Source organism: Branchiostoma belcheri, unplaced genomic scaffold, assembly GCF_001625305.1.
Source record: "Branchiostoma belcheri isolate BF01 breed outbred unplaced genomic scaffold, Haploidv18h27 scaffold23, whole genome shotgun sequence".
Classification (NCBI taxonomy): Eukaryota; Metazoa; Chordata; class Leptocardii; order Amphioxiformes; family Branchiostomatidae; genus Branchiostoma; species Branchiostoma belcheri.
In genome coordinates this window covers 2,647,689-2,671,550 of record NW_017803824.1, presented here as the reverse complement: position 1 = coordinate 2,671,550, position 23,862 = coordinate 2,647,689, and the positions used below count along the sequence as shown (strand labels likewise).

Below are 23,862 nucleotides of genomic sequence, written 5' to 3'. Positions count from 1 at the left end.
GCGACTTTCGAGTGGACTAAAAAGACTGGTCTCGAGATTAAAGCTAATATAAGACTGTTAGACACGAAATGATTAAAAAAGAATCACATACAAGACGAGAGCATGCAGAATAGAAAAATTATGGTACGATGAGCAATTATAATTGTACTCTTTCTTTCGTGACAGGACAGTTTTGGGCAGTGCCGAAATGACAATTTCTTTTTTAGTTGTTTTCTAAGCCTATAAGCCCCCACTCACCCATAGGTTTAGCTAGAATATCAGCGGACGTCCAAATAAAATAACGCCGATACCATCACCAATAGACATCCGTAAGACCCAGGAGACCGCAATACAACAACTGGTATATTTTTCATTTGGATGCTATCTGTTGAGGAGATAGCTGAGCCCCACTCATGTGGTCCACGGACCAGGGCTTCACCCTGCTTAATTGTTATTTCTTCAGAAAACTGGTCATGGGGAGATAAGATAGATAGAAGCATTTTTCTGTACAGATTGTTTTGATGTCACTCGGGGGCGAAGGAAGGAAAGCAATTAAAAACTAGAAAAGTAACATTTGCCAAGAAAATGCATAATGTTTACCTTCGCATATGGTCTGCTCTGTTAATTCTTACTCAAACACATTCACATACATATGGTGACAGGAGTCTAAATCCCTCCTACTATAAAATTGCAACATTATGTAACCCAACACCAGTTACCATGGTGAGAGACGATCTGGTTCAGGTCATTGACCAGGTCAGAGGTCACTGCAGAAGAAGAAGAAACTGAGCAAAAACAATATGTTTTCCTTTGGTAAACATAAGAAGGGTAGCAGAACTCAGAGCTCGTAAAGTTTAACGACAAGTTCATTACAAATTTTATTGACATTCTGACATTACACTACAATTGTGCATTGTAACACTTCTGTATCCGTCAGCATTTGTCTTCTCGTGACGGTGTGAGTTGATTATTCCGTCATACATTTTTAATTATAAAGCACTACAGATGGGACTGGAGATTCCACACAGTTTGAAACCAGCACCTATATATTGTGTCTGTGTTAGACAATCCATCATATTTCATTTCACATTTGTTAAAAGCCGCCGGAGGATATAAATGATTTATGGTAGTTTGGCGGCAAAGATGACAGTAATGTAGTTTTTAATTGAAACACTGAAGTCGCGAGGATAACAATATCATATTCTACAAGCACTTTCTGTCAAACGATGTAAGATATCATGTGTTGGCAACAAATCCCTGAGGTGAAGAGAGTCACTGGAGTTGTCGTAAAGGCTATGGGCTCTTACCGCCCGGTCCTACACGTGTGCAGGTATTTAGGTGTGTTGTAAAGACACCAACCTAACATAGCGTAGCTAGAATGGGGGCGAGAATATAGCCTCTACCAGGCGTAGGGAGGCGGCTGGAAAGAACAGAAATCGGCCAAATAGAGAGATAACGCCAGGGAGTTGGTCCGCTAGGAAGTAAAGTTGGTGCGGCAAAGTATACCCTCTAGGTGGTCAACTCATGTGGCATGTTATCTCTCTATTTGGCCGATTTCTGTTCTTTCCTCCCGCCTCCCGAAGCCTGGAAGAGGCTAGCGAGAATACGGGTTTGATGAGGGAGGTGTTAGCGAATGGGAACATTCTTATCACCGGCATGAAGACTAGTAATGCCCCCAGCTTGTACTAGATTGCCATACGGGTATTTCACACTTTAAAGCACCATTGCGGACATATGGATGCAGCTCCCATAGGTGTTCATCACGAAAAAAACAGATCACGGGAAATAGATACGCCAATAGCGTATCCAGTTTAATTTATCATAGGACGAAACGGTTCACGAGTTCTACAAAGAGGCGTTGTGCTCGTTACATCGTCATTATGTTTACCGAGGGAAGACACATTGTTTTTGCTCAGTTTCTTCCTCTTCTTCTTCCGTTCCAAACAAATAAGGTCAATGACCATGCAGGACCAGACGTCTGTCACCATGGTAACTGGTATTGGGTTACATAATGTTGCAAGTGCCATGCAGAACTGAGTTCAAGAGGGGCTGCATGGTCACCCTATATATGAGTGTCTTTGAGTAAGAATAAACAAAGCTGTAGTTTGTTGAGCTGGACCATGTGAAGGCAAACATGATGCATTTGCGTTGCAAATGTTACCTTCATAGTTTGCAATATAGTTTGCTCTGCTTGGTTACCTCGGTAATGAAAACATACTGAATATGAGCCACCTGGCCTATATTGCCTTACCTTGGTTACCTTGGTGATAGACATATTTTGAATATGTTTCTAAATTATGCACGAATCCACCTGGACCGTACGTTTAATGATCACCAAAAATGATTTCCCTAATCCGAAAATAACTCCCGTCTTTTTTTAAGTCAATCCCTAACTTCCAGATGTTGTGTATTCCAGATGTTGTTTCTATGGTGGTTATAAGTGACAGAAATCTCAAAATCGTGTGAAAGGAATTAAGTTGTCGAGTTCAACAAATTCGTAAATAACTTTGATTGAGCTGCTGTGAGCTGCTGCTGCTAGATCCAGGCCGCTTACTGCCTGAGCAAAGACCTGTTATTGATGAGTCCTGAAGTCAGACTTTAGAAGGATCATCTGTGACTCCATTTTAAGGACCATGTTTTCTGACCTTGTTTCTGTAACCACACGGTTACAGGTGGTTGCAGCTTTGTTAAGTCTCCTACTAGCTTCTTTGAAAACCCTTGAAGTGATCTCCTGACTGTAGTTAACTCCTGTTTTATTTTATATTCTCCAGTTACCAGGACCAGCCCTTTGAAATAGTTGGGCAGTCCTGGCTGTATCATTTCATACAGCCTAATAAAACAAATCTTCAGAGAAGGAGTTTACTACAGGATCCTACAGTTAAACGTTTGTGTGCCTGGAAGGTGCTGCCTCGCTAAGTGCTGGTCCTGACCTTGTTTCACTTACTATTTATTCCTTACTAAAGACTTATGACTTGTAAAAACAGATGTGAGTAAAATAAGTGGCCTTTTGTAGTGAATCCTTGTGATTTAAAAGGCTGGTAATAATATCAGACTATGAGCATCTCGCTTTGATCTTATCTCGCTTACTTTTTGTGACAATACAGTAATCCCTAAGACAACTACATACTGTTGTTAAGGCCTTCTTCGAGCTTCTAGAACCATTGGAGAGATCCCGCAGGGAATTTGTGAGATCAGTCTACAGACAACGGGGATCATGTCTGCTAACCTTAAAATATGTTACAAGTAATCTCCCTCACAACTGCGGCTTGTTGTTGAGCCCAGCGCCTCTGCTACCTTGTAGAACCCTTGAAACGATCTTACAGTATATTCCCGTTATTTGCGGGCCCTGACAAGTGATACCGTGCAGGTCTCACTCACACCTCGCAATGAGCGGATTTTCTCAGCCTTCCGGCGAACAATCTGGGTTCACTGGAGAAATTTATACGGGCCTCCGGGCGTCCACAGGGAGATTAGGGGGAATCATAGCCGGCTTAGTCTGTCCTGGAACCCTCAGCGGCAGACCATCCGTCTGAACACTCCGTACGTCTCACGGATCAGGCACGTGATGCTCACTACCTAGTGGAGAACCATAACCGTAAATTGTACGTGGAAGATGGAGGTGTCATTCGGCGGCGGACTAGGTCACGTCGAGTTTGTGCGACCTTTTGAAAGTTGATCCATGGACGCCATGTTGGGAACTATTCCTCACGGTGTGTAACGTGGTCACTGCGGTTTACCTCAAGGCACGAAAGAGCACATCTTATAAGACCTTTACATCATGCGAAGGTCTGTACCATAGCGCGCCAATGACAACTACTAACTATTGTTTCAGCGGCTAAGGCAATGGAAATATGTAAGTTTGTTACTTAAGATAAACTTCGGTGATTTAAAACATTGGCACGGAAAGTTCTCTCATCGTAATGAAAGTTTGTATCATACGGTAATATGACACCTGTTGTGTTTTTGTTTGCTTGTTGTTAATGGCTTGATGACAGCGGACAGTAACGTAGCCTAAGAAGATGTTATAATTAAATCGTTAATTTTGCAATGAAACGCGGAAGACAAAATCACAACCAGAACTACCTCTGAGCCTTGTAAAAACAGTCCCTGCCATTATTGCCATAGTCACAAAAACTATCATTTGCTGAAGATCTATCCTGTACTGAGGTGACTGACCTCTCGTCGCAACGACTCTGTCATACCTGGGGATCACTTTAGAAGCTCACTAATGAAGACAATCACCCCCATAAACACCCTCTTACGATGACGTGCAAAGTTCAATAACCCCTAATGCTTTTCGTTCAAACAGTAACCGTCGTTAATGACTTGTTTCATCGGGTTGGTAAATCAGCTGGTACAAAACTACTTCCAAATACCTGCCAACCCTCCTGCTGCCTAATCTACAAGCAGATTCGGTGGGGCAAAGAGTCTATGTTGGCCGACTGTACCCATTCGCCGCCTGCATCCGGCGGACGAAGGATACAGGCGGCCAATGCATACAGGCGACCAACATAAAGTCTCCTTGCTCCACCGAATCTACGACTTGGAGATTCCTGCTACCTTCCTCGGGGCAATACTCACAGGTGCAACTGAGGACGACCGAGATGTTCATAGGTAATTTCTCAACGTTAAAACTTACCATCTAGTGCCGAGGACAATCATGAAAATTAGAGAGACGACAACTTATTACCATCATCACTGAGCTAACTGCTGCTAACACATGATTCTGTGATGTTTCATGTAATCGAAAAATATTGTCATGTTATATATTTTTTCGTTTCCATACTTGGTTTCAGATAAATGCATGCATGTAAATTTTGAATGAAAGCAAGTTGCAAGTTGGAAAGTTGCGAGAACATACTACTTCCTGTTTTTGGCTCTATCACTCATTCTTTTCCATTTCGCTTGGTCTTGTTTCCCTTGCCCTACTTTCGCTGTAGATCCTATGCAGATACATTAGTTATCTATAGATAAAATATAGTTGGGGTGAAATGAAGTAATTTTGCATCCAAGTATCCTAGATAGCCAGGATGCCAATATGTTTGTCCGATGTAGCCCTAAAACCGTCCATCACTTCATTAGAGTGTTGAACTGAAAAGAGAAACGTTAGCGCGCTTTTATTAGGCAATTTCCGGAAGCGCATCGTTCTCCAACCATCATCTGTTTCACTGAAGTAATAAAGCAATAAAAGCAAGGACGCTGCAACCATTCATTCACACGGGGGAATAATTTGAGTACTCCTACATGTAGCAGAGGGTTAGGGTTTTGGCTTATTTTGGGCGTGTTTAGGCGTTTTCATCGGGCGTCCTTTTTGTATTGGATTTTTAGGCGTAAAAAATATTCCAGTAAAAAAAGCCCGATAAAAACTCATAAAACACGCCAAAAATAACGTCACGTATCATAAAGATAGCCACACCCCGGTTACATTAAAGAGCTCATCACACCTATCGTTTAGAGTAGGAGTGAGCCTAGCTAGGTGTGCAGAGGCCAAAAACAATCAGGTCCAAACTCACCACAGCATTTCGCAAGTCGGGCGGCCTTGCCAGAAAGAAGAATAAGTAGGAATTTTACTCGTCATCTGGGAGAACCAGTCTGCATATGAAAGTAATAACAACTCTAATGTCTGTGTGGTTTAATGAATATGAGATGATCCCACGACCCCGCTTTCTGGCGACCTTACCTCTCTGCAAAGTCAAAACTGCCGTTAGCGGTCCGCACAATATCACGTAATGGAGAAATCATTTCATCTTCCCATTATGGTGGCTGAATTTCTCGTTAGCCCTCTAATGCGTTCTATCACGAAAACAATCAGTTGCACTTCAGCCTTTGCGTAACCCCCATGCAGGGACACAGTTATACATTACAATAGGATTATTGCTACGGTGTATGAAGGCCCCGCTCGCAGAGTTTGTGGCTGTTCGACTAAATTTAACAAATAGAAATGGCAACAAGAGCTCGGGTTTCTCTGTTACTATGGAAACCAGACACAACATCCGCCGTCACCATGGAAACTGACATTTGTAACTCTGACATAGCACATTGTTGTAATATGTATGGATACTTTCACAGTATTACGATGTCCCTAATTTTCCAGACTTAGAGGTGTTGGCCATAAAGCTTCTTCTTTCTTCTCTCCAATCATGGGTTTAGGTTTATTTTTAGTGTGTTTTTAGGCTTTTGGGGGGGGGGGGCTTTCTTTTTTTACACAAAAAAGAAAGCCTGAAAATACGCCCAAAATAGGCCAAAACCGAAACCTCTACTTGGAGAGTACTTTTCTTTCATCACGATCCTGAGCCTGACCAGTGCAGTGGGTGATCTGCTAGAAGTCGGGCCAGGAGTGCCGCCGTAGTTCAACAGGTTCACCGACCGCGCGATCGCGGTTGAGATACCTGCGGTTCACCGGCGGGCCATAGACGGCCTGTAAAAACAGCCGTCTTCAATAAACCCTGCATTACACTCGCCCCTATCTCTCACGGCCCCGGCTGTTTCAGCGCTGGTGCGTCACGTGGTGCGGTAAGGCCACGCCGTCTTAATCTTATGGATGACATCCGCGCGCGCATTGATTTTCGCCTCACGGTTCTAACAAAAAATCACCTCCTCCGAGGCTCTGGTCTGGGTGCCATCCTCCGAAGTCCATGGCAGCCAGCGACAATACGGAGCCGGCGGTAACTACAGATGGCACCAAGGTTGCCAAAGCTTCACCGAAGTCAAGAAATCAGTACAGTGCAGACTCATAAATGCCGCAAAAGGCCAGCACACGTTAAAGGCGCTATGTACGATTGAAATTCGCGTACAATACCAGCATTGTATTCTGTGGTTTAGCTGATTTTGTTTTTGGCTGGACATTTTATTTATTCACCCGCGCGCAGTGGGTGTCTTCAGGGGATGTCATCCATAAAATTAAGACGGTATAGCCTAATTTGACGGATGTTCTTCCACGTGAGATTTTACGGCCGTACGTTCCGCTGATGCAACTCCCCCCAGAGGCGAGAAGATGCGGGGAAAGCGAGCCGTAATGGAGGCTTAGACATTGACACATATACGGGGCACTTCAGTTCAATTTGGGGGATAAAACACACCGATAGCGATCGGTTCAATAACGCCGGCGCCGTAGGCTCTAATGGGGGAAGTTTGTTTAGAGAGAAAGATAATTGCTGACAAATTGCTGAGTCACTCCATTTTAACTTCCTGCTTAAAACTTCATTTTCTAGAAGCCATACCCCAAAATGACATTGTGAACAATGTGACCTAGATTTCTGAAGTGTACTTCGTAAAGATTTGTAGGACCCTTTCCTCTACAGATTTCTGCTACCGTACTACAGACGTATCCTTCATTGTCAAAATCCGACTCTCGAGAAATATCGAGGAGTTCCTATCTCCTTCCGGTAATGGCTTGACGTATGACGCACGGTTCCGTTATGAGACCGTGCACGTGGCCGTCATTAATTCACTCCCACAGTAAAGATGAAAGCTCTGACACAGTTAAGAGCAGTATCAACTACCCCTGAGATTACCGCAGTACGTGTGAGTGCCGGCACTATCTTACGTGCCTGATCTTGAACTTGCAGACTTGAGATGTGCCCAAGGGCAATTGATTCTATCTATTGACCTTGGCGACCTGTGCAGAGACACTAACAAGATTCCAACTGACAGTGAATGCTTTCTACGATATTATAGTACATGTCATGTAATATGTTTTTTAATAAATGAAAAGGTTCGTGGAATATTTGCCAATTAGATTTCTCTAAGTGGCCTCTAAAACTTTTAGGAGACCTGTGATTAGTTTTGTTTTAAATTGCCGAACGTGACACACTATTTAGAACAATCTGCTTAGACAAACTGTGTAAAGGTAGAACAAAGAAAGAGATATTCAGTCGTCTCATGTCCACCAGTAATGACCATACAATAGAAAACCTATGAGAATTCATCTCCAATTGCTTTAAAAAGAGAGAAGAAATCTACAAGGCCTACACTGGATCGAGGATCTTCCATCACCACCTCCTTGATTAGATGGGATGTATTCTCTAGTAGTTACTAAGACTTTTGCATTATTCTTTTATCCTTCTATGCTATGTTACTCAGTATGATATACATGTAACATCATACTCCGATGTATTCATTTAGCCCCATGGGCATGAACATGCAAATAAAGATTTTTTTTGCCGAATTTTTTTTTGTCATCGCACATCGTAACATCGTCTTATATGTTCGTTCATCATTACACTGTTTGACCTTTCTTTATCATGACAGGCTATACAAAAGAACAAACTTTTTTTATAGTAGACTAGAATTTTTCTGGTATTCTAAACCTTTACTACAGTATCATACACGATAAAGCACGGGTTTCTTTCTACCCCAGGTGCGCTGTATGACGGAGAGAGCCCCACGGACCGGACGGCTGTCCGCCTAGCGGTGGAGTTTGTGAACAACAGGACAGATATCTTACCGGCCACCAGGATCAGGATAGTGGAGGGGACTGTGGTCATGCTGGCTAACCTGGACAGCGTACTGACAGGTCAGTATGGAAATCACTGCAACAAATCAGACATTTAACAATGCTTAATGGCTTACATATTAGATCCTGATTTAACAGTGTTCAAGTAAGTTAACTAACGTAATCGTAAATGCCCCACTTAAAAAGCAGCCTCTTTTAGGATCACATATCTTTACTTGATCTGTAAGGTATCTTTGAGTATCTTTAATGCTTTGTTTTTGGAAATTCAGAAGAAGTCGAAAGATTATAACAGAGACTAAATTAGTTTCTTTTCGGTTGCACCTTCCCCCTTTCGACATACAGGTCCAACCCTTTCTGTTACTAATGCCAAGCAGATCCTGTGGTGGCAAAATCGTAACCGTGAAACCGACAAGGCAGTATCCAGCCGCCGATTTGATTATCTTTTACTTCATCCTATCGGTTGAATGTGCGGCAGCAAGAGAAAGGGACAATCAGTCAACCACAAAACGTTATGATCTCCCCTTCTGTATCTGCGCTGCAATTAACAATCACATCGGGACTTTGGGCTGTTATCTAGAACAGCCTCATCTCCACATCCAAATTGGAGAATTACCACGGACTGACGGATTGCTGCTCGATGGGGCATCAGTCATCGTTGTTTTGTAATTTACAGAATGTGAGAACGGATTAAACTCTGCGCACCCGTCGATCCATCTTAGAGCCGACATTTTGAAGAATACCACCGTGCTTTGGTAGTTGGTACCCACCCCTCTCGTTTGCACTGTTTTCGAAATTGATCAACACAAACTCAACAGCAGCATCTTGTTTCTTGGCTGGATGGGTGATTAAATGTCTTTTTTTTCTCATTAACTTATGTATTGCTCGTAATCACACACACACACACACACACATACACACACGCACGATATACACATACATGCAGATGTGTTCGTGTCCACTCAGTCCACACACACACACACACATGTAGATACAGACACACATACAGACACACAAAACACACACACACACACACACACACACACACGGCACACACACACACACACACGCACGCAGAGGCATACATCTACTAAAACAACCTTCACCCTTCCCCTGCAATAATTTCATTACTCCACTACTCTCCAACTTTGCCCTACAAATCCAGGTTCACAGATAAAACATACAGGTATTCCCCTGGTATCAACCCCATCAATAACCCTCCCCATGACCACTACCTTTATCACACGCGAAAGTGCGAGAGGTGTGATAAAAGTCGTTGTGTAACAGCTGAGTGACGCAAGTGAATATTGCAATAAGTCCCGTTATCTGGATGCCTGTCCTTTGTTTCACTCTAGAAGGAATGAAGCCTTGTTTCTAGATCAGATAAGTTTGTTACATGTACATGAATAACTTTATTTTTACGCACATGCAGAGTTATTAGGTCCGTACGACCACATCGATCCTAACCAAAGTAAATAAAAGGCAACGGCATGGCCACGTACATGTTACGGTCATCAAGACCCAAAACCATCATAAAAGGAACAGTACAGGTAGGAAGAAAGAAGGGTAGGCAACGGAAAAGATAGGCCCATAACATGACAATGGACAAGCACGACACTAAGTCAAACTTTAAGAGGAACAAAAAACCGAAAAGGGTGGAGAAAACTAGTTGTCAGATCATCTGTGGTAGACTAAAGGATACATGAGATGAGAGCAGAGTTATTGTAATGAAGTGTATGTACGCTTGTTCTTGAATTTGTCACGAACAAGTATGCTATTTAAACTCCAAGCAGATCATACGGTGGGATGGCAGCATCCAATGTACTGGCCAGAGGAGTGTCCATTAGGGCAATGGATACTGTCTGGCCAATTTGATACTGTCTTTTGCAGCCAACAAAACATCTGCTTGGAAATTATGCTATTGGGACTTTTTCTTGTATGGCTGTGTCTTTCAACTACTAGGAATATTTTCCTTACAGTGTGTCATCAAGCTGAGAAGGGTGTGGCGACCTTCATCGGACCGGGAAGTTCCTCCTCCGTCAAAACCACGCAGCTGGTCTCGGCGGGTCTCGCGATACCTCAGATCGCGCCCATCGCCACGGACCCGATGCTGGACAACCCGGAGAAGTACCCGTACCTGCTGCGCATGTCCGCGCCGGACACCGTGCAGAGCCGCGCGCTGGTGGACCTGGTCAACGAGTTCGGCTGGCAGCAGATGAGCATCCTGGTCTCACGGGACGACTATGGTAAGGTCCCAGATACGTCGGCAGAACGGACCGTACCGTGCGCCTGCGTGAAATCCGGATTTTTTTTCACAGTTACCTGCCATTGATTGTTGACTGACAAACTTTTGATCAACGACTGGTCGTGCTAAGGTCTCAATACCTTTGAGTTTGCAGCAACGGAAAGTATAATAAAAGACAACAAAACGAAGAAAAAGTTTTTAAAAGTGACCTAAGCATATCCAGTCTTTGCTCAAAACTTTGTTAGTGTGCAAAAACGGGCCACAATCAATAATTGTAAGACAGGTGGGTCATACAAGCATGACATCTCTATGTATTGCGGTAATCATCCATTATAAAGAACGTGTTTCAACCATACGGAACTCTCTCACAACCCCACACAGGTACGCACGGACTGATGGAGTTCAAGACGCTGGCCAGTCAGCGCGGCTGGCTCATCCGGACCGTCCAACAGTTCCAACCCAAGGAGAACCCCGCACAGATAGACGTGCTGAGGCAGCTCAAGGCAATCAAAACCGCAGGTGGGCACTCACTCACTCACTCACTCACTCACTCACGCACTCACTCACTCACTCTCACTCACTCACTCACTCACTCTCACTCACTCTCACTCACTCACTCACTCACTCACTCACTCTCACTCACTCACTCTCACTCACTCACTCACTCACTCACTCACTCTCACTCACTCACTCACTCTCACTCACTCTCACTCACTCACTCACTCACTCACTCACTCACTCACTCACTCACTCACTCACTCACTTACCCATTTCCTACTAGCCTGGGTTACCAAATCTAGAGAGGACGAAAGAGACTCGGTTTGGTAACCAGGCTAGGGAATGAGTGAGAGAGTGAGTAAGTGAGTGAGTGAGTGCGAGTGAGGATGAATGGTTCTATATCTGTTTTAAGCACTTCGCTGATTTGTTTCGCTACAGGATGTACATGTAGTGCTACATCCAATTAAGGTTGAATGAACGGGCTGACATGTCCGAAAAAGTGGCAACTGATCATGAACTGATGTTTCTCCGTTGTCTGCGTCTGACCGATACCGTTTCGTTGTGTAACACACATAACGTTATACAAGTCTGACAGTGAAGAACTCGTCTATATACCCGTCTGCGTCAAAGGACGAAGCAATTACGGCCAGACTTCACACAACAGTCGCTATCTCCATCTGATAAAGACCGCGAACGCCACAAATAGTTTCGGGGATTCACTTCTTATCAATTAGTGTCAAACTTGAAAATAGAGCAGAGGGATTTCCTCCGCGCTGCTGCAGTTGCGCGCGTTTCCCTTTCGGACGATAACCTGACAGAAACGTGGCTTCCCGCCAAAAATCGTGACCGACAGCCTCTCAAGCCTGACAGCCATTCAGAGGAAAAAATGTCTGCTTTTCTCTTAAAGAGCTTCTTAATATAAATCCACTGGAGCCATCTCATAATATGTTACACCTCTGGACTTATAATTGACAAATCTGAGGGAATCCTTAGACTTAGAGTAACCCGGTAAATCTGACATGTGTCCGTGCGTTGAAGCCGGATGTACAGTCCTTGTCAACCATCTGTGTGACATATTGCTATCTTTCTGCTGGGGATTTACAGAGCCTTTTCCCGCCCTGAAGATAAGACCGTTAAGTAGATTTGGACATGTCGGAGGGCTTCCAACCCCTGCACTGTATCTTCAGCTGTGCGGCTCAGACATGTTGATCAATTTTGCAAGGTGAATCGGGTTTAGTACAAGTAGCTCATGGAAGGTCAGCTATTTATGAAAGAGGAATGTCACAGGACCAAAAATTACAGACAAAGGGGGCAAAATGAACAGCCGTATTTCCTATAGCCAGGCATGACAAACACAAGGTTACTAATAGTCTAAACTTTAAGCAAGTTATAGGTGAAGTTTCATCTTATAATCTGATAAATCACGCACTGATTTCTAGATTCAGTTGTAGATACGTTTTCATGACTGGTCACTTTCTTGCCATTCGCATGTAAGTATCAAAACACTGGAGCAATCAGAAACTTGTGAGCAATAAGAAAAAGAAGTGGGGACATTACAAACGCCAACATTTTTTCAAGCTAACTAAAAACAAGACTTGATGAATGTATTAGAAAAGCCAACAGATGAGACCGACTGTGTACTTAGGTGAACTCCGATATGTGCTTACTATATATAAGCTCATTATCAGTCTGCACTTGCCGCGCACAGCACGTTAGTTTACAACCCTGCCGTCTTCACAGGCAGTCACCGATTAATTAAACCATCTGCTTACCGAACAGACAGACGGGACAGACGGGCTCAGGTTGTGGCAAACGTCGCAACAACATGTTACAGAGTTTCTATTTCGTGTACTAAGAACTAGCCTCCACCAGGCCTTCCTAATAACAGTAACTATTTTGAGGCCATTTCCAGTGCTTTCAAGTATGAAATGATGATGAGAGTGTACTAAGAAATGGCAGTAAAAGAAAGGGCAGTAAAATTGTCATTATCAGATTCCCTCATCCAGAATGTTGTTTGTTTTGCGATAGAGACTAGCTAATTAGCTTTCGTCCATAATTGGGCAGTACAATGAACCCGCGGTAAGGGTAACATTTCATTTCTCATCGGAACTTCTACTGACCCTGTGATTTATGTCATCATCTAGGTGTAATCCCCGCTGTGAAATAGATTAATATTGATATTTTCTTGAATGATGCCTGTTTGACTGAAATTGTGGTACTGACCCACATTCTAACGGCACAGATAGACACACCTGGCACCTGCCCCGTACACCATGGCATGTGGTACAGGACACAAACCAATAACCTGGTAAAGCCGGAAATCCCACGTTCGATGTCTGCATCTGGGTACTGTAACGGGAAATATGTATCAGTATGTAATTTGTCACATACACAAGATGAAGGATGCACACTTTGCAGGCCTTGACGACTTCCAGTTACATTTTAACAGGAAATACATGTAACGTTATAAGCATTCCAAGATTTTGCATGTCTGAAACATCCCAGGCACAATGATGTTTATTTGTGAAGTTTTCCTTAACAAACTCGGTTGTTGAGATCCATATGTGTCAATCACAAAATCACTATGCGGGAAATGAGGAAATGATCAAAGCGAAGCTCGTTCCAATGTGGTACTCTCTGTCTATGGATTTCTGTGGTACTCGGTGATTATTTTAGATCATCATTGGTACCGTATATACCACAACACGACATAAAAGTATTTTTAGTTCACGTTGATGTGGTTTGGAAAAGACTTAATCAATGGTCGCTCATTCTTCCCTGATGATCATCCTGCGATGGCCCAACCGGGGCCCATAAAGTCATCTTAACTGCTTAATTGCAGGATGGGAATCGGGATGATATGACCCGCATTCATCTCAAAATAAGTCCCAGTAATCTTTATCCATGTATATTAAGAAACTCTATACGCTAAGGATTTGGGAAGACATTGTGCTAGGGGAATTGGAAGATGTTTTGTTTGCCTTTGAAATCTTGAAATATACTTTGTATCCACACAGTGACAGCCTATTGATACGTAACTTGAAGTACAGAATAACCAGCTGCAGCCAGAGAATACCTGACTCTATCTATATCACAATATCTCTATCCAACACCCCCAAACCCTCAACAACAAACAACCTTTATAGTTCACATAGATCAATGGTCCGGGATTTTCCAAGTTTTCGATGACCAATAGGAAGCCTCTGTACGGTCTTTTGTAGCGCCTTCACCTATCCCCGGCCCCCAAACTCTTTCCAAAGTTAAACCTGTCTGTGTTAAGACCTTATTTTGTTGAGTCAATAAAGAATCTTCCTCTATTTCTAATCTCCAAACAGATCATACGATGGCAAGGCAGTATCTATCGGCCATAGGAGTGTCCATTAGCCACTGAAGGTCACTCTTATATATGGCCAATGGATACTGCTTTGCCACCGTATGATCTTGTTGGAGATTATCATGTATACCGGAGGAAACGTATTGTTATTGCTCTGTCTCTTCTTCTTCTCCAAACCAATAAGGTCAATGACCTGAACCAAACATCTGTCATCATGGTAACTAGTGTTGGGTTACATCATGCTGCAATTTTATAGCAGGAGGGATTTAGACTCCTGTCTGACCATATATATGAATGTTTTTAAGTAACAGAGCAGACCATATGCGAAGGTAAACATTATGCATTTGCTTTGTAAATGTTACCTTTCTAGTTAATTTCTCTTTTATGCTCTCTGTACCGGCGTTTGCCTCCCCAGGCGCCCGGATCATCCTGCTGAACTGCGGCGGGCTGCTGGGGATGGAGGTGCTGAGGAAAGCCTCCACCATGGGCATGACGGGAACGGGCTGGGTCTGGATCGTCACGGACGGGATCGCCAGCATGGTAAGCCTCGGGTCTCGCCACCTACTGGCAGTCGTGTGAACTGCAGCACTTTGAAACTTATCAGAAAACTCTACGTCGTTGAAAGACCCATTCAGGCATGGTAATCTCCGGTATTTAAAAAAAAAAAGAAACAAAAACAAACAAACAAGCCCATATCCAAACGTATCTATAGTCTATGGGTTAGTGTTTGACAGCACGTTGCATGTTATGATACATGTATGTACTAAAACAGGATTATTTTCTAAATAGGACTAGTATTATTAATAGCTCAATCAGATAGAGTGCTTGCTTGTCTGATATTAGTAGTATTATAATTGCAGAATATATGTTCTATGAATAAACGCTTTGATTTTTTTTCATATTAGTAATCAAGATCGATTCTGCAGGAAAATTTCAGATCTCAGTTTTGAGATAAATAGAAAACAATCGCACAAACACATGTCCAGGAAACGCACATTATGTTAACTGAGCCTGGATGCATCTTTGATGAGTGGCCATTAGGGGCACTCCCGTTTTATCTGAAGTCATAATGGGTCGTGCAGGTACTTTACCTTCCAGTGTAGTCAACTCTTTCCTAATGGAGTTATTAGGATGAGCCATTTTCGCTCATGGGGCAGAAATCAATGTGTGGTCGATTTGTTGACTTTACTCTGAACGTTATTCGTTTTGAGGCGTTGTTTATAATATATGCAGAGGGTTGTGACTTGTGAGTGAATTTTCAGATCAGCGTGTGAGTCAAGGAGCGATAATCTAATATGTAAAGAAATAAGTTGTCATCTCTCTGCCTAATTCGGCCCATTAGGCTCCTTAATGCATTTTTAATATAAGGTGAAGAGGTCGGTATTGATTCCGAGGTCACTAGAGGACACCGGAGTTCGCTTATTGCTCTATGATTTTCTCATAGCTGTGTCATTATTATGTCTCCCCGCTTGTCATAGTCCATTGGAGAGACGAAGGTAAAGGTAGGTTCACATCACGTGCAACCTCTGCATGTGGCATGTGATGGCCACGTGATTTACCATGCACTACCGTGAGCACTTCTTGTATCGTGGTTTGTGAGTCTGCCTTCTTTTGAGACTACAGTATGTCTGCATGCAACATGTACACCATGTGATGTCCATTGTACAAAGACGTGGCCAGAATTTACGTCATTCTTCCTCATTTTCGTCTTACCGCTTACCGCTTTCGTTCTGTTCAAAATGCAAAGACTTGACCTTTTTTCTCTGGTCTTTTTTTTAATCATGTGATTTTGATACCTAGAATCTTTGCGCACAAGGAATGATAGACTTATTTTGCAAAAGCTTGTTATTCTATCATATTCTGTTCACTTTCATTTTGGGAGGATTAATCATTGGGCAAAAGCAAGGCAAGCAAAAATAAGCTCATTAAGGCTCCTCAATCTTAAGAAAATCAGAAAAGCTTGATCAATGGCCAGGGAGTAGCCAAAAGAGAATGATGAATCCGACTGGCGACAATGATAATCGAGGTATGTTTTCGCTAGCCTCTACCAGGCTTCGGGAAGCGGCTGGAAAGAGTAGAAATCGGCCAAATAGAGAGATAGCACGCCAGGGGAGTTGGTCTGCTAGAGAGGACTGTTTGCCGCACTCTTTCCAGCCGCCTCCCGAAGCCTGGTAGAGGCTATGTTTTCGCGCCAGTCGTAACTTCAACGCGTCATTTCCGGTGAACCTAAAACTGCGGCATTTCCCCTTCCGCTAGTCGGAGTTGAGTGAGGAGGTGCCGGAGGACCTGGTGGGTGTCCTGGGGACGAGACCCGTGGGCAGCAGCGGTGACCTGTACACGTCATTCCGGCAGGTCTGGCGCGGGGCGGACCCCATCTTGTACCCAGGGGCCGGCAGGATGAAGATTGAAGTAAGTGGTTCACCCTTGCTAATTAGATGCTGGGATATGCATCTTTTCGGCTTAAAAAAACTTTCAAGTGTCTTCTAAACACCTTTCTGTACTGGTTTTGTACATTTCAATGCGTTCAAGGCAAACAAAACGCACACCTTGCGGCGAGGCAGAAGACATACAAAACACACAAATTACATACATTTGATTGAACGGATATGTTTAAAGTTAAAACATTAGATCCAACACAAAGGCGTTCTCTCGCCTAGAGCTTTCGACCAGTCACTCTGGTCTTCCTCAGTAGATTGACCCAGTAAGACTTGTCACACTTCTTTGAAGACCGAGGAAGGCAAGAGTGACTGGTCGACAGCTGCAGGTAGGAGAGCTTCTTTGTGATGGATCTAAAGTAACTACCAACACAGATGAACTTTCATGATAGCATTTGATTGAACGTAAAGAATATGTTCTTAACGTCGTTTTATACCAGGCCAGGGCTGCCAAATACGCGGACGCCGTCCTGACGTTCGCCTACGCCTTACAACAAATCATCAAGGACGGGTTCTACCGGCCCGAGACGCCGCTCTTCTGCGAGGGGAACGTCTCCTGGAAGTGGAGCAACGGACCCGCCATGCTGGAGTACCTCAAGAAGGTAGTAACATGGATGTGTTCAATTAATGAATACGTATACTTAGCTATGATAGTAGTCCGATGTGCCGCGACTTTATGCACTGAAGGAAGTAAGGCAAAACAAGATAGTCCTTTTGGGAAATTTCCGTAGAAAACTTACGAGCTTCTACGAATCTACGAAGTTCTACATCTAGGTGGTTACTTAGTTATGGCTACCCGAAGGATAATCAGTCAGTCAGTCAGCCTAAAAGACTATGACTTAAACTGCTCAAAACGGCGTGGTACGGTTCCTTCACAACCCTAAATTCGAGAACGTCTAACAAAAAGTCACTTTGCTGATCCTTCCTCCCCAGGTAGACGAGCCCGGCATCTCCCAGCGGCTCCGCTTTACGGCCGCCAGGATCCCGCGGGAACCGCTCTTCGACATCGTCAACCTCAGGAAGCACGGCTGGCAGACGGTACGGCACGTGTCAAGTATTTCTATAGCGACTGTATCATGTTTAGGAAAGACTGATGTCTACTGAATTCAAGGGAAGGTTACCAAAATATAAAAGAAACAGATTCAGTCGTAACAGTACTTGTCGTGGCACTGTGACAACTTTTGTAAACTCACCTCACCTCACCTATCCCTTGACCTCTGCTACGATGAGGCCACTATCGTAAACTACTCATCGCAAAAAGGAAATTATCACTCTCTTAACGAGTTAATTGTGTCTGACCGTGTCTCACTGTTCCTACAGGTGGGTCGGTGGGACGAGGCGCGCGGTCTGAGCATGCCCAGTAGGAACGTGACCTTCATGGGCATGGCGGACCCTGTTCCAGAGGACTACAGGACGGACCTGCGCAATAGAACCCTCAAGGTCAGAGGTCTTCACCAGACGTATTTAGTGGCTAGATTAATGGTATAGATTGTCCAAACAAGGTAAATGATTTACTGGAGGTATTAGCTGGCCTGGACTATTTTTGAACCTCCATCTTCAGATATCCAGCTTTAAATTTTGTTCTATTTTCGTGGCAATCTTGGAATTTCTCGGAAATACTTCTATTAGCTCTATTAGGGAATTCCTCTATGAGCTCCTTTCATCATATCAAGACGTTACTATATGGCATCTTAAGGAAAAGCGTTACTATGTCTAACCACAGGTTGTTACCATCGAGGAGAGTCCCTTCATGATCATGCGCGACCAGGACGACCAGGGCAGGATTCTGCATGGGAACGAGAGGTTTTCGGGTAAGTCTCGTTTCCAGAGCCACTTTTAGACTAATCTTCAAGCAGATCTTTCGGTGGCCGCACAAGACAGTATCAACTTGGCCAGGCAGTATCCATTAGACAGACAGTATCCATTGGCCATCCTTCGGTGGGTAACGGACACTTCTCTGGCCAATGGATACTGCCTTGCCACCGTATGATCTGCTTGGAGATTACTCTTAGACCAGCTTCTGGAAAAAATTCGAATTCTTTTAGGCTAGTATCTACATCTCATTTTAGATCTGACGTGACGTCAGCAATCGGTAAAAAAGTGCCAGGAAGTCTATACCGTCCGCCGTCCCTGTTGTTGCAGGTTTCTGTGTGGACCTCCTGGACTGGATGTCGCAGGAGATGGGGTTCAGGTATGACCTGTATCACGTGGCCGACAACAATTGGGGAGCCAAGGACCCGATCACCGGGAGGTGGAACGGGGTGGTCGCTGACGTGGCCTACAAGGTGAGCAGGACGTCATTAACGAGCAGAAGTAGAACGGAGGCTTGTTTCTGTGCGTCTTTTTTTTACTTCTCTGTCACATCTGCTGAGAAAGGTGCCGAGGAAGCCTCCAGTGCAAAAGTTGAAACTCGTGACCACAAAGTGTGATAATCAATGCAGATACAGGACTAAATCGTTTTCGATTATGCTGTTGATCAACCTCTATCACCTTGTTGTGAGAGCCATCAATGCATTCCCATCCACACTAAAGCAGCTAATATACAGCACATATCTGTATCTGTATAGCCGGTATAACCACCCTTCCCAGACACGCGGCGCGGCGGCTGCTGGCTACATTACACCGAAGTACTTGTTATACCTTACCTTTGAACACCTAACTCTAAATATTGTTCAAAGCTATTATCTAATGATATTATATGCCCCTATTGTACTTGGTGATAGCAAGTTCCACTCCTCAATCCTTGGTTGATAACTTTGATACTTGAAGGCATGACTATATTAGCTACCATAACGCCTCTATGTTCAGAAAGCGGACATGGTGGTGGCCTCCATCACGATCCGGGCTGACCGTGAGGAGGTGGTGGACTTCACCACGCCTTATATAGACGTGGGCCTCACCTTCGTCATGAGTAAGGTGGGCAGGAAGGAGATCTCACTCTTCAACTTCTTCGGACCGCTCGAGAAAAGGTCAGTTGTCATAACGTTTCCCGTGGCTTGCGTTTACGTCTAGAGGAATCACTTGTCCTAATTATATTCCGGTCAGAAATCTCTTAGAGGTAAAATATCTGTTCCTGTACTTTCATTTTGTGCTAAGCGGGGATCGGAGTCATGATCTCCAAGCCGATTCTACGATGGCAAAGCAGTGAAGCACCGAGCCACCAAAGCAAAGGAGTCTAATAGAAACTGCCTTTCCACCGTAGGACCTTCCTATGCTTGGGAATTAGTAAGTCATGCAACAGTCTTGAGACAATGGGACAAAAAGGTGTCAAGCTTTTCCGTCTAAAATAAGCTTGAGTAACCTTCTTGTTTCCTCCTTTTTCGTTCACTCTCCTTCTTTCCTCTTTTCACACTGTTTTTTTCTTTATGTGTTCCGGCAGGTTATGGCTGCTGATCGCCATCACCACGGTAGCTGTCGGTGTGTTTCTGTCCATCGTCAACAAACTCAGTCCCTACAGCTGCCGGCCTGTCGCCGTCACAAAACCGGGACAGGACAATCATGAGAGGTTAGTCACGGCGACACAACTTTTTAAACAAACAAACAAACAAACAAACAAAGACACACACACACACACACACACACACACACACACAAGCAAATGAAAAAAAACGGACCTGGTGTTCGAATTATGAGTAGGTACTTTAGGTATTAGTGGTAAGTCTATTTCTTCACAACTCTTTTTCGGCAATGCCTGGAAATGGGTGCTATTACCCCTAAATACATATTTTAGTGAAAAGAGGGTTCAATACATTAATATCAGATAGCAATTCAATGAGTTCACGATTTTCATATTTGATGCATTAACCCTTCATTCCAGTTTTACTGACAGCCTTGTGGAAAGGTACAGATGACGCGTTGTGTTTTCCATCCACAGAGAGCCGTCCCTGAAACAGAAGGAGAAGACAGAGAAAGCGGAGGAGAATGAGGATGATGATGACGATGATGAGAATGACCAGACGAGGATCACCCTGGGAGACTGGATCTGGAACTCCTTCTGTACGCTGTTCCAACAAGGACCGGAGGAGTACCCCAAATCTGCCGCAGGTAGGCACGACTGATGAGCATCCGAACATTACCCACGCAGGTAGCACGTAACGTTACTACAAATGTAGTAGTTCTTATCAACTGTGTCCTAAACCGCAGTATGACTGATGAGTAGGTCGTACATGGTACATAGAACATGCTGGCATGCACACAGGGAATCTAGATACCTTAACCCTAACCCCCTTGCAGTCATCTAACGTTATGTACGCCAACGACCACTCGAAAGCTCTCGAAACTCCAGAATAGTTGGTTGTTTTACAAGAGAATAGTACCCAGCTTAGATCGTATACTATCTTATTCATCTTCCTGTATATTTACAACAAATGGTGTCTACTACTTGTATAATACGACGTTGTGTTGTCCGTCTGCAGGCCGGTTCACGGCAGGAGTGTGGTGGCTGGTGATCCTGATCCTGATCGCCACCTACACGGCTAACCTGGCGGCACACCTCACCATTGGCAGGCTACAGGAGACGGTCGGCAGTGTGGAGGACCTCGCCAAACAGGTCAGTTTCAAGCGGGTGTAATTACAGTAATCTCCAAGCAGATTCAGTGGGGCAAGGGGACTTTATGTTGGCCGCCTGTATCCATCGCCCGCCCCACGATGACGGGGCAGCAATGATGGTTATAATGAGCAGCAAGGCCGCAACAGTCTACCTCCTACAATGTTTCACAATCAGAAAAGAAAGTAAGCAAGAGAACAAGATGACAACATATGGCTAGGAGGGAAAACCTGGGTCTGACTAGATTCGCTTCCTGAAACCTTATGAATAAAGGTACACTACCGTGGCCGACAGTACACTGAGCAACACATGTACACCTTACCTACGTTGGCGTTACTGAACGAATACAACTACTTTGGATACGTACACATCTAATTTGGGCTCACCAACATTTCCTCAGTTAATTCGAGGTCATCATACAAAAATTCAATTACTTTTTAATCATTTCCTTTTCCCGCCTTTGCCTTCAGACGGAGATCGCGTACGGCACTGTCCTGTCGTCGGGCCCTCACAGCTTCTTCCAGCAGTCAGGCATAGAGACCTTTCAGACTATGGCGCGTTACATGGCAACGCATGACGTCATGGTGGCTACGTCAGAGGAGGGGATAGCGCGCGCGCGCAGGGGGAACTACGCCTTTGTCTGGGACAGCGGGATACTCGACTATGTGGTGAGTGCTTTCTCTAGCTTTTGCAATAATAAGAGTCATGGTGACGTCATTAAAATTTGCATAAATTATTGTCTTGCAATAAGGTACTTATATGAAAAAATTCAATGACCAAAAGTAATTCTAACCAGTATTTTTAAGATGTCCCCAAAGTCCTCGGGCACTTTAATACACACCGCTTACTATGTAATAGCAGGTAAACTGTATCAAAGTCAATATTCTAGTCCCTTAGCTACATACTGACTTGAAACCACACTATCCCAATGTATATTGACCCTCATGGAGCAAAAATACCCAAAAGTCTGGCCAATGACCCTTCTAGTAACCATTTTCCGTCAGAATTTTGGGATACCGTCCATAAAATAAAGGACTCATCTTGAGGCTTGTTTCTGCAGTTTTAAATATCTAAAGTATGAAATACTGATTGAAATGTGCTAATGTGGGGAGGTATGTGTGAATATCATAAAGACTGGGACATTGCCATATGATGTCTCTCTTGTTGTCTCTCCCCAGACAAAAACGCCACCATGCGACTTGAAGACGGTCGGCAGGCTGTTCTCCAAGACAGGGTACGGCTTTGCCCTGCAGAAGAACTCCCCGTACACTAAAGAGTTCACGGAAAAGATCCTGTGGGCGCGCGAGTCCGGAAAACTGGAGGAGCTCTTCAACAAGTGGTAAATCCGAGTTAGTCTGTTATACGGGAATTTTCATCTTGATAGAAAGTGGTGTCCGTAGTGCTGAATTGCCATCCATTCGGCTGTGTAGCCATGAGAGCTCGATTTGTACCTGATTCTTGACATACATGAACAGAAATGTATCATTGTCAACTAATCTTGACTAACTATGTATGACAACGCTCACTAGTTCTGACAATGCCGATGACATACATTAGCACAGTGTAGCTCTACTAATGGGTATGAATGCGTATGAATACTTTTTCTGGGCTAATACAGCAACGTGTGCTAGCGTACATTCAAGAATGCATACTCACTCACTCACTCACTCACCCATTCCTTCCCTCGTCCCCCCAGGACCGGAGGTTCTGAGTGCGCCCGTGAGGACGCTAAGCTGAGTACGATCGTGATCGGGCTGGACCACATGCTGGGTGTGTTCGTGCTTGTGTACGGTCATTTCTTCGTTCTTACCTTCACTCATTCCTTCTTTCCTTCCCTCAGGACCGGAGGTTCTGAGTGCGCCCGTGAGGACGCTAAGCTGAGTACGATCGTGATCGGTCTGGACCACATGCTGGGTGTGTTTGTGCTGGTGTTCATTCACTCACCCATTTCTTCCTTCTTACCTTCATGCATTCGTTCATTCCTTCCCCCAGGACCGGTGGTTCTGAGTGCGCCCGTGAGGACGCTAAGCTGAGTACGATCGTGATCGGGCTGGACCACATGCTGGGTGTGTTCGTGCTGGTGTTCATTCACTCACTCATTTCTTCGTTCTTACCTTCATTCATTCCCTCATTCCTTCCCCCAGGACCGGAGGTTCTGAGTGCGCCCGTGAGGACGCTAAGTTGAGTACGATCGTGATCGGTCTGGACCACATGCTGGGCGTGTTCGTGCTGGTGTACGGCGCCATGGCCATCAGTCTGGTGGTCCTCACGCTCGAGTGGATCCTCGTCTGCGTCGGGGACGTGGACAAGAAAAGTGCAAAGGTCAGAAAACATCTTCGGGGGGAGCCAAGGATAAGTAAAAATGCAACTGTT

At 44.3% G+C, this 23,862-nt stretch overlaps 1 protein-coding gene across 1 annotated transcript in view; it reads left to right on the top strand.

Moving 5' to 3' along the window:
- Positions 1 to 23,522, top strand: part of LOC109470568 (glutamate receptor ionotropic, kainate 2-like) — a 31,250-nt gene extending 7,728 nt beyond the window's left edge. The window contains exons 2-19 of the mRNA XM_019769532.1: positions 8,339 to 8,494; positions 10,411 to 10,677; positions 11,058 to 11,195; positions 14,924 to 15,048; positions 16,765 to 16,917; positions 17,384 to 17,545; positions 17,877 to 17,981; positions 18,264 to 18,383; positions 18,667 to 18,754; positions 19,086 to 19,228; positions 19,752 to 19,912; positions 20,323 to 20,448; positions 20,818 to 20,987; positions 21,359 to 21,492; positions 21,960 to 22,157; positions 22,668 to 22,828; positions 23,186 to 23,403; positions 23,482 to 23,522. Of these exons, the coding sequence (XP_019625091.1) occupies positions 8,339 to 8,494; positions 10,411 to 10,677; positions 11,058 to 11,195; positions 14,924 to 15,048; positions 16,765 to 16,917; positions 17,384 to 17,545; positions 17,877 to 17,981; positions 18,264 to 18,383; positions 18,667 to 18,754; positions 19,086 to 19,228; positions 19,752 to 19,912; positions 20,323 to 20,448; positions 20,818 to 20,987; positions 21,359 to 21,492; positions 21,960 to 22,157; positions 22,668 to 22,828; positions 23,186 to 23,403; positions 23,482 to 23,522 (2,666 nt within the window). The remainder of the gene's footprint in view (positions 1 to 8,338; positions 8,495 to 10,410; positions 10,678 to 11,057; positions 11,196 to 14,923; positions 15,049 to 16,764; positions 16,918 to 17,383; positions 17,546 to 17,876; positions 17,982 to 18,263; positions 18,384 to 18,666; positions 18,755 to 19,085; positions 19,229 to 19,751; positions 19,913 to 20,322; positions 20,449 to 20,817; positions 20,988 to 21,358; positions 21,493 to 21,959; positions 22,158 to 22,667; positions 22,829 to 23,185; positions 23,404 to 23,481) is intronic.
- The last annotated feature ends 340 nt before the right edge of the window (positions 23,523 to 23,862 follow it).